Raw genomic sequence first — 14,764 nt, forward strand, 5'->3', positions numbered from 1 at the left:
CCCTCCCTACCGCGATATGAGTCAGCCTCTTTATATCAGAGAAAACATTTGGCATTTGTTTTTACAATTCTTATTACACATATTGAGCACTGTTTTTCATATCTCATATACTATTATCTTTACAGTATATATTTTATGAGGGTGTTGCTGTATTGTCTGGGCTGACTCCAGGTTTCTGTCCTCAACTTCTTGAGTAGATAGGTACGGGCATGCACCCCTACACCTAATAATGTCTTTTTTTTTTTTTTTAAATCTTGCTTTATTTTATTTAATTTATTTATTTATTTATTTATATGTGGTGCTGAGGATCAAACTCCTTGCCTCACATGTGCTAGGCAAGCACTGTACCTCTGAGCCACAACCTAATAGTGTCTTTTGGTGCACAAAATTTTTTAGTTTTCATGAAGTCCTGTTCATCTACTTTGTTCTTTTGTTGCTTGGATCTTTTGTGTCATATCCAAGAAATGATCACCAAATCCAGTTTTGCACTGTTTTCTTCTAAGTTTTATAAGTTTACCTTTTAGATTTAGATGGATGACTCATTAGAATTTAATTTTTTGTGTGGTATAAAATAAGGGTTCACCTTCATTCTTTAGTGTGTAGATGTCTAATTTTCCCTGACCATTTATATAAAAAAGAATGTTCTTTCCCCCAGTGAATGTTTGTGGCATACTTGTTAAAAATCATTTGAGCATATTAAGCTAGAATTTATTTCTGGGATGTCTATTCTGCTCCATTGGTTTATATGCCAGCACACTCTGTTTTCATTACTAGACCTTTGTAATAAATTTTGAAATCAGGAAGTGTGAATTCACTAGTTTTTTTTATATTTTTTTCAAAATCATCTTAACTAATTGCAGTCTTTTGATGCCATAGGAATTTTAGGGTGGGCTTTTCTAATTCTGCAAAAAAAACCTGGAATTTTAATAGTATTTATACAGACTCTGAACATTGCTTTGTGTGTCATAAACATATCTTAATATGGTCTTCTGTCCAGGAACATGGTATGCTTATTTTTTTAAGCTTTCATTCTGCTGCTTTGCAGAACTTTCTTTATTATAACAAATGGTTTGTGTGTGTGTGTATGCACGCTTTAGTGTGTTCTACATATACAGTGATTTCATCTACCTCACATATAATTTTACTTCTCCCTTTCCAGTTTTCCTTTTATTTACTGTCAAATTGTTCTGGCTTGAACATCAGGACTGTGTTGAATAGAAGTAGTAAAAGTGAGCATCTTTACCTTGTTTGTGATCTTAGAGAAGATCACAATCTTTGATCATTGAATATGATGTTCACTGTTAGGCCCCCCTGACCCCCACAATTTTTATTGGTGCATTATAGTTCTACATATTTATGGGATTTGTCATTACATATATGATTATGCACACAATATTATAATATAATTTGGCCAGCATCACTCCCCAGCACTTACTCTTCATCTTGCCAATTCCATGGTTCCTTTCTTTTACTAATCTCTCTTTGATTTTTAGGAGATCCACTTCCACCTTTCTTTTACTTTTTCCTCTCAAGCTTCCACATATGAAAGAAAATACACAATCTTCTGAGTTTGACTTATTTTACTTGACATGATGGTTTTTAGTTCCATCCATTTTCGTGCAAATGCCATGATTTCATTTTTCTTTATGGCTGAATAAAATTCTATTGTATATGTACGACATTTTCTTTTATCTATTTATGGATACCTATTGATGGATACCTAGGCTGGTTCCATAGTTTGGCTATTGTAAATTGTGCTGCTACAAACATGGGTGTGCATGTATCATGTAGTAAGATGATTTTAATTCTTTAAAATAAATACTGAGGAGTGCTATAGCTGAGTTATATTGTGGTTCCATGCCTAGTTTTTTGAGGATTCTTTATACTGATTTCCATAGTGATTGTACTAATTGAGTCTTACCAACAGTGTAAAAGTGTTTCTTATTCTCCACATCTTCTTTAACATTTATTGTTATTTGTATTCTGTATTCTTGATGATTTCCATTCTAATTGGCCTGAGATAGTGTTGATTTGCATTTCTCTAGTTGCTAATTTTGTTGAACATTTTTTCAGGTATATCTTCTTTTGAGAATTGCCTGTTAAATTCATTTGCCCGTTTATTAATTGGGCATTTGATTTTTTTTGATGTAAAGTTTTTGAACTCTTTATGCATTCTAGATATTTGTCCTCTGTGTCAGAACAATAGCTCGCAAGGATTTCCTCTCATTCTGAAGATTTTCTCTTGACATTCCTAATTGTTTTCTTTAGCCTGTGCAGAAGCTTTTTAATTTGATGCCATCCCATTTGTTAACTCTTGACATTATTTCCTTAGTTTTAGGGAGGGGTCTTATTGAGAAATTCAATGACTGTGTCTAAAAATTGGAATGTTGACCCTACATTTTCTTCTAGGAGTTGGATAGTTCCTGGTTTAATTCCATGCACGGTCTTTGATCCATTTGTCGTTGATTCTTGTGCAAGGCAAGAAATAGGGTCTAGTTTTATTCTTCTATATATGGATGATCAGTTGCCCCAGCACCATTTGTTTAAACAAAGGCTGTCTTTTCTCTATAGTGTTTTTGGCACCTTTGTCAGGGATCAGATTACTATAGCTGTATATTTGTCTCTTTACCTTTATTCTGTACCATTCGTCTGTATGTTTGTTTCTGTGCCAGTACTGTGTAGTTTTTGTTTCTGTAGCTCTGTAGTATATTTTAAAGTCATGTGTTGTGATACCTCCAGTATTACTTTTTTGGCTTAGAATTGCTTTTGCTCTTATGTGTCTCTTATTTTTTCTAATGAATTTTAGACCTTTTTTTCTAATTTTATGAAGCATGTTGTTGGTATTTTGATGGGGATTGCATTGAATCCGTATATTGCTTTTGGTAGAATGGCAATTTTAACAGTATTAATTCTGCCCATTCATGAACATGGGAGGTCTTCAGTCTTTTGAGGTTTTCTTCAGTGTTCTGTAGGTTTTTTTGGCAGGGAGAGGTGTGGGATTTAGCAACGATTTATTGATAGAACACCTGGACCTGGGTCCTGCGCAAGATGTTATGGGCGGATCTGGCCTGGGCCTGGGCTCCCTCCTTAGTCTGCTGGTGTGAACCTTTTCTGGAGGCTGGGCTCCAGCCGATGCCTGGTGGAGGGATGGACCTGGGCCTACTCCAGTGTTCTGTGGTTTATAGATGTCTTTCACCTCCTTGGTTAGATTTACTCCTAGGCATTTTATTTTATTTTTTTAGGCTATTGTGAATGAGATTGTTTTCCTAATTTCTTTCTTAGCAGTTTCATTGTTGGTATATAGGAAAGCTATTGATTTTTGTAAGTTGATTTTGTAAAATACTCTTTTGCCAAATTTGTTTATTAGCTGTAGTAGTCTTTGGTAGAGTGTTTGGTTGTTTTTATTATTCAGGTATAGGATCACATCATCTGCAAGCAGTGATAATTTGACCTCTTCCTTTTCTAGTTTTATCCCTTTTATATCCTTCTCTTCCCTAGTTGTCCTGGCTAGAATTTCTATAAAGGAAATGCTTTCAGTCCCCCGCCCCATTTACTGTGAGGTTGGCTTTGGGTTTTTCCTTCTGTCCTAGAAGTTCTTTCTGTCCCTAGTTCTTCAGTGTTTTTATTATGAATAAGAGCTGAATTTTGTCAAAGGCCTTTCTACATTGTTGAGATGACTAAGTCATCTTGTCCTTAATATTACTTATGTGATGAATTATATTTATTGGTGTGTGTGTGTGTGTGTGTGTTTGTGTGTGTGTATTTTAAATCTTTATTTTTATGTGGAGCTGAGGATCAAACCCAGTGCCTCACATGTGTGAGGCAGGTGCTCTACCACTGAACTATAGCCCCAGCCCCTGATTTTTATATTAAATCATCCTTGCATCTCTGAAATAAAACCCAACTTGGTCATGGTGTACAATCTTCTTGGTATGTTGTAAATACAATTTGCTAATATTTTACTTATCTAAATTAATCAGGGATATTGGTCTGTAGTTTTCTTTCCTTGATGTGTCCTTATCTGGTTTGGGTATGAATGTCATAGGGCTTCATAGTATAAATTTGGAAGTGTTCATCTCTTTCTATCTCTTTATATTTTGTGGACTAATTTGAGGAGTATTGGCATTAATTCTTTAAAAATTTGTTAGACTAGGTGAGAATCCATCTGGTCCTGCAGTCTTCTTGATTCAGTTTTTGGCACATCTTGTTTTTCTAGGAATATATCCATTTCTTCTAATTTTGCCAATGTGTTGGAATATAAGTTTTCAAAATAGTTCCTAATGATCTGCTAGATTTCTGAGATGTCTGTGGTGATTTCTCCTTTTTAAATTCTAGTTTTATTTTTTTAAATTCTAGTTTTATTAACTTGATTTTTCTCTTTTTCTTTTGGTGATTTTGGCTAATGATTTATTAATTTGTTTATATTTTCAAAGAATCAACTCTGATTCATCTGTCCTTTGTTGTTATTTCATTCTCATGTTCATTGATTTTGCTCTGATCTTAAAATTTTCCTTCTAATGGTTTTAGAATTGGTTTTCTCTTCTTTCTCAAGGGCTTTAAGATATATCATTAAGTTGTTTACTTGGGATCTTTCTGATTTTCTTATGTAGGTACTTATAGATATAAACTTTGCTGTTCGACCTGCCTTCATAGTGTCCAAGAGGTTCACTGTTCTCATTTGAGTCTAGTAATTTTCCAATTTCCCTCGATTTCTTCTATTACCCTTTTATCATCATTCAAAAGAGTATTTGTTCAGTCTCCATATGTTCATATGGTTTCTTTAGGGTTTTGTCATTTATTTATAATTTCATTCCATTGTGATCTGATAAGATTTAAGGAATTGTACCAGTGTTTTGTATTTGCTAAGAGTTGCTTTGTGGCCTAAACATATGGTCTGTTTTGGAGAAGGTTTCATGAGCTTTTGAGAACAAAATGTATTAAGCTTTTGTTGGATGGAATATTTGGTAGATGTCTGTTGGGTCCATTTGATTTATAATATTTTTCAGGTACAGAGAGTCTTTACTGGATTTATGTCTGGATGACCTATCTAAGGGTGAGAGAAGTGTTTTGAATTCACCCAGTATTATTGTACTGGTATCAGATATATCTGAGACTTCAATTTGAGTATTGTCTCTTTTATGTAATTAGTTATACCCATGTTTGGGGCATAAACATTTGTTATTGTTTTATCTAGTTGTATTGTTCCCTTTACCAATATGAAGTGAACTTGTTTGTCTCTTCTGATGAATTTTGGTGTGAAATCTGCTTTATCCAATATGAGAGTAGCTATTTTGACTTGTTTGGGGGTTCCATTTTCATGATATATCAATTTTCATCCTTTTACTTTCAGTTTGTGACTGTCTTTGCTTCTAAGTTGCATATCTTGCAAACAAATAGTTGGGTCTAGTTTTTTAATCTATTCTGCCAACCTGTGTCTTTTACTTGGAGAGTTAAGACCATTTGCATTCACTGTTATATTAGAGAGATGTTTATTAATTCCTGCCATTTTGGTTTATTTATCATGTTTAATTTTGTCCTATTTTTCACTTGCTTAGCTACTCTTCCAATGAAATTTGTTCTTTTGTGAGCTCTGATGTTTGGTTTTTATTTCATTTGTGTTCAGTATTTCTTACTGCAATGCTGATTCATAGCCATAAATTCTTCTAGTTTCTTTTCATCTTGGAAGGTTTTTACTTCATCTTTTATTTTTGAAGGATAGTTATGTTGTATGTAGCAGTCTTAGTTGATAGTTATTTTCTCTCAGGATTTGGAATATATTGTTCCAAGCCCTTCTGGCTTGTCCAGTTCATGCTGAGAAATCTGAATTGATTCTGATTGACTTGCCTCTAAATGTGACCTAATAGTTTTCTCTTGAGGATCTTAAAATTTTGTCCTTGTTTTGTATGTTAGGGATTTTATTATGATCTGTTGTGGTTCTTTTTAGATCTTGTCTCTTTGGGGTTCTGAATGCCTCTTGTATCTGTATGGTCCATCTATTTCTGAAGTTTTGGAAAATTTTCTGTTAATATTTCCCTGAAGAGTTTGTCCATTTCATTAGCCCAAATCTCACAACTTTTCTAAATTCCAGTGATTCTTAAATTTCATCTATTAATGTTGTCCCAGAGTTCTTATATAGTCTGATCACAGTTTCTCTCTCTCCCTCTCTCCCTCTTTCGAATACTGTCTGAATGTTTATTGCTGGCCACTGTGTCTTCCAGCTCTGAGATTCTGTCTTCAGTATGGACTACTCCATTGGAGAGACTTTCAACTGAACATTTTTTTTGAATTATTGTGTCTTTCATTCATTTCCAAGATTTCTGTTTGGTTCTTTTTCAATATTTCTATCTCCTTATTGAATTTCTCATTCATATTCTGTACTTTCTTTCTTTTTTTTTAAATTTTTGTAGATGTAGATGGACAGCATGCCTTTATTTTATGTATGTTTGTATGTGGTGCTAAGGTTTGAACCCAGTGCCTCACACATACTAGCCAAGCACTCTGCCACTGAGCCACAGCCACAATCCCTGTACTGACTTTATCTCGGTGATTTTTCTCTGTTCCCTTGGAATTTATTGATCATTTTTATAATGATTCTTTGAATACCTTATCTGATATTTTCTCAACTTGGTCTCACTGAGTTGCTTAGCACCTTGCTGTGAGATTGTCTTTAAACTCATGATCCTCCTGTCTCAGCCTCCTCAGCTGCTGGGATTACAGGTGTGTGCCACCGCACCTGGCTTGGTACAGTTTTTACTTGCTGTAGTGTCCTAGAGTAATCTACATTGAGACCCATTTGTAGGTGTGATATCCAGAGTCTTTGTTTATTTCTGTTTTTGCTATAGCTGTAGCATTGGCTATCTGTAGGTCAGACCTGGTGGCCCACCCCTAGACATTTGTACTTGGGGCCTGGTTGTCAGTTCGGGTTTTTGTCTCTTCTGTTTTTTTTTTTTTTTTTTTTTTTTTAAGTATAGCTGAAGAACGAGTATCATTAATTTGTGTGCGAAGCAAGGTGCGCTGACTTCATTGAGTTCAGCAGTAGAGTTCCTACCTTGTGAACTTGTGATATCCCTGTAGGTTTCAGTACTTCATAGAGTAGGGGTAAACAATCATTAGCAATAACTAATGCAAACAATATATGACATTAAACTAAATACTTGGTTCCTACCATAATATCTACAATGTTAATTGCCACAAAAAACAAATGGTAGGGGCAGCAGTTGCCAACAGCAAACACAGTAAAAACAGCAAAAACAGTAAGTAACCATTAACTATCTAGCATGAAAGCAAATAGCAGGTATCAACTATAGTCATCCATAGGAACAGTATTAATAGTGGGGGCAGGAGTTATATAAATCAATTAGTGCTAAAAGTGGTAAGAATACAGTTAATTAACAGAAAAGAAAATGAGACAGAATGGTAGAAAAGAGTTTATAATTGCAGAAAGTGATAACAAAAATGCAGAAAACAGCATTGATGGTTATAAGGAAGTAGAAAAAATACAAGTAACAAAGTGAAGGGTGAGCGAAAGAATAATAGAATTTGGCTATTACCATAAGAAGAGAGAGGTAAACAAGAGAAAGAGACAAATAAAAACAATAGAAAACAAAATCAAAATATACTAATCAAAAATCCTAATCCTCAAAAGACAAAGCAAAGAAATATAATTAGTTTTAAAATGTTAAAAACAAGGAAAAAACAAAAAACATGTAATATATATCTATTAACCAATCAGCACAGCAACACACACACAAAAAGAAAAAGAAAATATATTCTTAATGAAAAATTAAGGAATCATTTCCACTGAGGTGGTCAAAATAGTGGACAAGAATAGATGGTCACTGTGCCTGACTTTCTTTCCATTTCTTCTTCAGCTGTGTACTTAGAGTGAGAACAAGGATTGAACATTATTAACCCCTTTCTCTTTTTGTGGTGCTCACCAAGTTTCTACTTGGAGTGGCATAAGACCATAGCTGTTTCAAATAATTCTCAGCTCCTCTTCTCCCAGTATGAGGTAGGATGAAAGGGATAGGATAAAAGGGATGGGAAGTATTGTCAGGTGGTGTTTTATCTACAGAGACCAGATGGATGCACTCCCAGGGTGAGTCTGCTGCAGATTTTTTTTTTTTTTTTTTTTGAACCGGGGATTGAACTCAGAGGCACTTAACCAATGAGCCACAACCCTAGCCCTATTTTGTGTTTTATTTTGAGACAGGGTTTCAACTGAGTTGCTTAGCACTTCATCATTGCTGAGACTGACTTTGAACTTGCAATCCTCCTGCCTCAACCTCCGAGCCACTGGGATTGCAGTGCTCCACGATGCCTTGCTCTGCTGCAGAATTCTATGAGGGGAATTCTGTGGTGGGGCTTAGGTCTAATCAGGTCTCAGGTGTTTTGTTGGGTGGTGTCTGCTCTGGAGAGATGTGATCAACATATCCCTAGGGCTTGGTGATTGCTGATATCTGCTGGGAGTCTGGATCTCTGGAGCCTCCCAAGGATTCTACTCCTAGAGTATGAGGGCCAGTCTTTCAATCCTTTCCCAGGCTTAGTCCCTGAGTGTATTCACACCTACCTGTTCAAATTCCTGACCCTGTTTCAGCTGGTTGTGTTATCTGCCAGACTCAGAGCGAAGCAAATTGGGCTTCCTTTGCTTTTCCAACTTGAATCTTCCTGGGCAACACATTATCTGTACCTGTTTTGTTTCTGTTCTGTGAGGTACACCCCAGGCCACACAATAGGTGCTTGCCAGGACAGTATAGGCATGTTTGCTAAGATCTTCCGGTTTCCACAGCAGCAGCTGCAGTATGGCTGCTGCAGGATGGCTCTTGCCTCAGCTCTCCATGGCCATTTGGGAAACACTGGGCACTTTTTAACCACCAGTACATGGTGCAGCCTCTGAATCGACTAAGGGCAGACTGCCTTTCTGATATCAGGTTTCTCTGTACTGTTACTGTTCTCTCTGTGCTGAAGCAGCATAGCTACTGCTACCACTGCTGCTGGCTAATGTGGTTTTTTTTCTTTGTTTAAAGTACCCAAATTTCTGAGTCTCTTAAGACACTGTGTCCCATATTGAGTTTTAGTGAAATCCTGCATTCACCCTCCTTGCTGAGAAACAGTACTCCTTCTGCTTGAATCCTGAACCACAGAGCAATGAGGAATGCAACTTTCCTCTAGCCCCTACCTTTGAGAGTCCACCATTGGGTTTTCTTTTGACTTTCCTTATTTTGGGTAGTTTTTCCTCCTTCCCAGTTTGTCAGGTTTTTGTTGTTTTGTTTATTTTATTGTAAAAGTGTGTTTAAGTTTGTCAAGTGCTCTTTCTGTAGCTATTTGAATTATAATTGTTGTTTTTCTCCTTCATTCTGTTAATAAGGTATACCACATTGTTTTTCTCCATTTTGAACCATCCTTGCATTCTAGGAGTAAATCTTGTTTGGTCATGGTGCATAATCGTCTTAATGTGCTGCTGTTTTTTATTGAAGATTTTATTGTACTTTATTGAAGATTTTGTTTGTTTTCTGCAGTACTAGGGATTGAACACAGGAGATCCCCTGCCCTTTGTATTTTTTATTTTGAGACAGGGTATCACTTTTTTGCTGAGGCTGTCTTAGAACTTGAAAGTCTCCTGCATCAATCTCTCACATCGCTGGAGTTACAGACGTTCACCACTGTTCCAAACTATTGAGTTAACAAGGAATAATGATCTATAGTTTTCTTGTAGTCTTTGGCTTTGTTATGAGGACGGTGCTGACCTCATTGAATTAGTTAGGAGGTGTTTGGAGAAATCTGAGAAGGACCCCCCCCCCCAATATCCAATCTCAGATACTCTGTTTAAGCAACAACAAAAAAAACATTCTCAGACATTCATAATAACCCTTTCTGTCACATTACTTTTTTTTTTTTTTTTTTAGTTTATATTTTTTTCTGTTAACAGAGCCTTCCTTGCCCCTTTCCTGTGATGCTAGGGATCCTGCTGAAGGCCTTGTATATGCCAGGCATGTGCTACTGAGCCACACCTCAAGCCCTGTCCTGGTCTCTTTGGGTTATTTGCATGAAATATTTTTTTCTAGCCTTTTCATTTTCAGTTTATGTTTATGTTTAGTTTATGTTTCAGATCTAAAATGAGTATCTTGAAGAGAATGTGTATAGCCACATGTAACAGCAATGTTCTAGTCTTAATGGGCCACATGTATGATATAGTCCAAAAGATTATAATAGAACTAAAAAATTGCTTTGTCACCTGTAACAGTATAGCCATCAAGACATGAAGCATAATAAATTATTCCTGTGTTTGTGGTGATACTTGTGTAAACAAATCTATTGCACTGCCAGTCATATAGAAATACAGCACATACAATTATGTATAGTATGTATAAGACTTTACAACTATGTGGCTTATGTATTTACTATGAGTTCTATAGTATAGTGTGCTCCTGTTATTTATTAAGTAAAAATATTTAATGAAAAAAACTATGCCATGTTACTCTAGCAGGAGCCTCATACATCTCATGTATACTGAACCTCTTGGTTTTGTCATCTTTCTGTTGTGCTTGATTTAATTTTTGTTCTTTATGACTCCTATGTGTACAAAATCCACTGCAACTATTGAATGAATGACCTGGAAAAAAAGTAAAAAAAAAGTACGGACTACAAAAATGGAAATTCAGTGATGGCTCTTCCTTGTAGTCAGACATAACCAATTCCATCATAACTATGATTTTTGAAGAACAGGGACAAAGTGATAGCAGTGGGATATTAAGTGAAATCATGCAGATACAGAAAGACAAATTGTACATGCACTCATATGAAAACTAAAAATGTTGACCTTATAGAGGACTAGAATAGTGATTACCAGAGGCTAGGAAGGGTAGAGGTAAGGGGAAGTAGGAAAGAGTTGATAAATGAGGGGGGTGGAAACATACAATTAGGAAGTTTAAGTCTTGTGTTCTTTAACATAGTAAGGTGATTAGTGATTAATTTATTATATATTTCAAGAAACTGTTTTGTGAATGCTTACAATACAGAAATAATAAATGGTTGAGATGATAGATATACTCATTTCCATGTTTACTGTATTTAATGTGTTGTATGTATGTGTCAAAATAGCATACTGTACCCAATCACTACATATGATCATTATGTGTCTGTTTAACAAAAGAATAAAAGACTAGAAGTTGTTAAGGATCTGCTTCATTAAACACAAAAAGATTAATAGAAATTTTAAAAGTGTATGTATTTGTGACTGGAGAAACATCTAATGACCTGGATTGAAGACCAAACACAGAAGCATAACTCTCTCAGCACCATGAGGATCATGAGTGAAGCAAAGTTTGTTTGTATTACTGAAAGAAAAGGCTAGACCTGACTATAATAAATTTATTGCTAGCTCTGTGTGGTTTACATTATTCAATCATCATTATTTATTATATCACGTGAAAGTAGTTAAGTGTGAGTGCTGATGTGAAGGCAGCTGAAGAATTTTTTGGAACTCTAGATAATTTGGTTATACAAGAAAATTACAATCCAGTACCTTTCCTTGGGTGTGTAATTGTGACTTATATCCCTCCATATATGTGGTTGCTTTTGAATGTCCTAGACCTCCCAACAGGGGAAGAAGGAAAAAAGTGAAGGAAGGATAAAAGGGGTGAGGGGAAGAAGAAAGAAAAGACTGCACCAGCCTTATAAGTCTTCAGCCAGAATGAGAAGAATACAACGATAGCTATCTACCTTTCTGCATCTTGGCAGTCAGAAATGAAAATAAGTGATCAAAACTCTATTCCCAGTACTTGGATAAGGTCCTTATTGCTCACCCAGGCACCTGTAAGCTATTCCTGGAACATGTTCATTGATGTGTGATGCAGAGAAGCCAGATGAGTAGCTACTGCTGTGCTGAGAGCTGAGATTTCTTTGAATTAGCTACAATTTTCTATCTAACCCATCTCCAAGAAGTTGCAAGCTTTGAATAGGCTAAATAATTCAAAAATGGGTATATCAGATAGACTCTGCCAGTGTAATTGTTACGTAGGTGGGAAAACAGATTCTTGGTGTGTCCTAGGCTATCATTTTCTTAGAATTCTCCTGTCTAGCTACAGTTTTGAAAATCCTTCACCCTCCTGCTCTATCATGCCACTGTTGCCATAAATTAAGTACTGTATGTACTTGCAACTTGAATACCATCACTTTACTAAACTCCTACTAATAACTTATTTATGTATATAATCATATCTGTTAATCAGTTTAGTTGTTTCTTTCCGTTATTTTTACTTAACATTTATATAATTGTCTTGCCTTAATGTGTTGGTTGGGACACTAGTATAATGTTAACTAGAAGTTCTGAAGATCACAAAACATCATGTCCTGTTTCTTTGTGGGAAAGCTTCCAGTATTTCACAATTGTTTGTTACAAGATTTTTGTAGATAACCTTTATCAGATTAAGAAACTTTCCTTTATTACTACTTTTTATCGTGAACAGATAGATGCTAAGTTCTCAGCTTATTTCAGGATGATTATGATTTTTCCCTTTTAATCTGTTAAATTTCTATAAATTATGGCAAATTATGTTAATGAAATTTTCTAGTAAACAGCTTTGTTTTTCTGGAGTAACTGATTTGGTTATCAAGTTTAGTCTGACAAATTGAGAAATATATCCTTATTTTCTATTTTTTAAAAGTAAAACCAAAAGGTTGGTAGAACTTGTCATTAAAGCCAGCTGGGCTTGGCATTTTTGTTTTTAAAAATATAAAGACATTCTTTTATTTCTTTTGCTTCAAAGGTTGTTTGTTGTATCTTCTTAAGTCAGTTATTTGGAAGTGGTGTTTTTTTCTAAGAATTTAACTTTTTAGTTAAATTTTAAGCTCACTAAACATTTTATATCTGAGCTGGGTACAGAGAGGCACATGCCTATAATCCTAGTGACTTGGGAGACTGAGGCAGGAGGATTACAAGTTCAAGACCAACCTCAGCTACTTAGCAAGGCTCTCAGCAATTTAGTGAGACCCTGTCTAAAAAAATAAAAAGGACTACATAACAATTACACTGGCAGAGTTTATCTGATATACCCATTTTTGAATTATGTGGCTCAGTGGTAAAGTGCCTCTGGATTAAATCCTCAGTACCAAAACCAGCAAAATAAAAAGGTAGGATATATTTAACTTATTTGTAAACATAGTTAAAATATCAGAGTTGTACAGATTCATGAAGAGTACAATAGTTTTCATTCTGTAGTTTCTTAAGTTTGTTTTGACCATAGTACCTCCATAGGGGTCTGGAGTAATAAATATATTGATGGGTTTCCTTAGAAGAAGGAAACATTATTGCTGTTGTGATGGATGCCAGATTACTTGCTTAGTTCTTAGCCTAAAACTTTTTTTGAGTGGTGCCCAAAGACAAACAGGGAAAGTGGAGGAAGGACCTCCTTGGACATCTTAGTTGGATGCTACTCCTGTGCTAAATCATCTGTTGTAAGGGATTTTAGTATAAACCTTTGAACATTTAAAATTTGAATATTTTAAACTTGAGCATTTTCTGAACCATGCTTCTGCAACCTACCTGTGTGATATTGAATTGATTTGTTATAGATTAAGGTTGTTGATATTGTACAAAAGTTTTATAACAATTGTTTTTATTTATTTTTGAAGAGAAAGATTAATTTCAGTTATTATATTTTTCTTAATGTAAATTGTTTGGAATGTAATACTAAGTCTGAGGTTTTCTATCATTTTAGGCAGCATACTTCTGCTTTTGTCCCTTCATCAGGACGAATTTATTCTTTTGGTCTTGGTGGTAATGGGCAGCTGGGAACTGGTTCAACAAGCAACAGGAAAAGTCCTTTCACTGTAAAAGGAAATTGGTTTCCATATAATGGGCAATGTTCACTAGATAGTGGTAAGTAATATATTACAGCTGTGTTACACATACTAAGGTTTTCAATAAAATGTTGTTCTTAAGTGATGAAGCTTTTTATGTTTTTAAGTTAAAATAGCAAGTTTAAGAGCAATGCATATGGTTGCTTAATTTGTTTATTATATATAGTTAAGGAAATTCTTGATAAAGTAAAAGTGGTTTCTAGAGGGTGGGTCATATAAGAACTAAGTGGTGGCTAGAAATCAATGAGAGGGAGTTTTTATATAATCGTTCTCCAGGACTCTTCATCTTGTAGAATTAAAGCTCTTTATTACACCCCCACCACTATCATTGTGCTTTCTTTCTCTGAATTAGATTTGACTCTTAATGGAATGGAATCATATGGTATTGATTTTTCTAACTGGTTTACTTAGCATAATGTTATCAAGGTTTATCCATGTTGAAGCATGTGTCAGAATTTTTTATTTTTATTTTTAAAGACTTAATGTTCCATTTTATGTTTATATCATATCTAATTTTACTTATAGGCTTTACTTATTTCCACCATTTAGGCTATTGTGAATAATACTGTTGTGAACATGGGTGTACAAATATCTGAGATTCTGCTTTTAATTATTTTGGGTGTACACAGGAATTTAAATTGTATGTCAGAAACTAATTTTTTAAAGTTTAAAGTATATAAGTCTACCTATTCAAGATAGTAAATTTTTAATTTTCTTTTTATTCCCTTTTTGTTTTAGCCAAATGTGTATTTCTTTATTTTTATTTCTATTTTTGCAGTAGATCTAGGTTTTCTTATTGACATATAATATGAAATATTAGAAATATTTGATGCTATTTTTGCATTCATTTGGTTACATGCTATAATGAATATGTACTTCCTTTTTATGTTTTCTTTACCATCCT

At 34.8% G+C, this 14,764-nt stretch overlaps 1 protein-coding gene across 7 annotated transcripts in view; it reads left to right on the plus strand.

The window, feature by feature from the left end:
- Positions 1–14,764, plus strand: part of Herc4 (HECT and RLD domain containing E3 ubiquitin protein ligase 4) — a 120,406-nt gene that overhangs the window by 50,351 nt on the left and 55,291 nt on the right. For all 7 annotated transcript variants that reach the window (XR_013435738.1, XR_002484048.3, XM_005325979.4 and 4 more), the window contains one exon: positions 13,719–13,879. Coding sequence is in view for 5 of the 7 variants with exons in the window: in XM_005325979.4 (XP_005326036.1) it covers positions 13,719–13,879 (161 nt within the window). In the remaining 2 variants the exon portion in view is untranslated. The remainder of the gene's footprint in view (positions 1–13,718; positions 13,880–14,764) is intronic.

This window comes from Ictidomys tridecemlineatus, chromosome 1 (assembly GCF_052094955.1).
Source record: "Ictidomys tridecemlineatus isolate mIctTri1 chromosome 1, mIctTri1.hap1, whole genome shotgun sequence".
Classification (NCBI taxonomy): Eukaryota; Metazoa; Chordata; class Mammalia; order Rodentia; family Sciuridae; genus Ictidomys; species Ictidomys tridecemlineatus.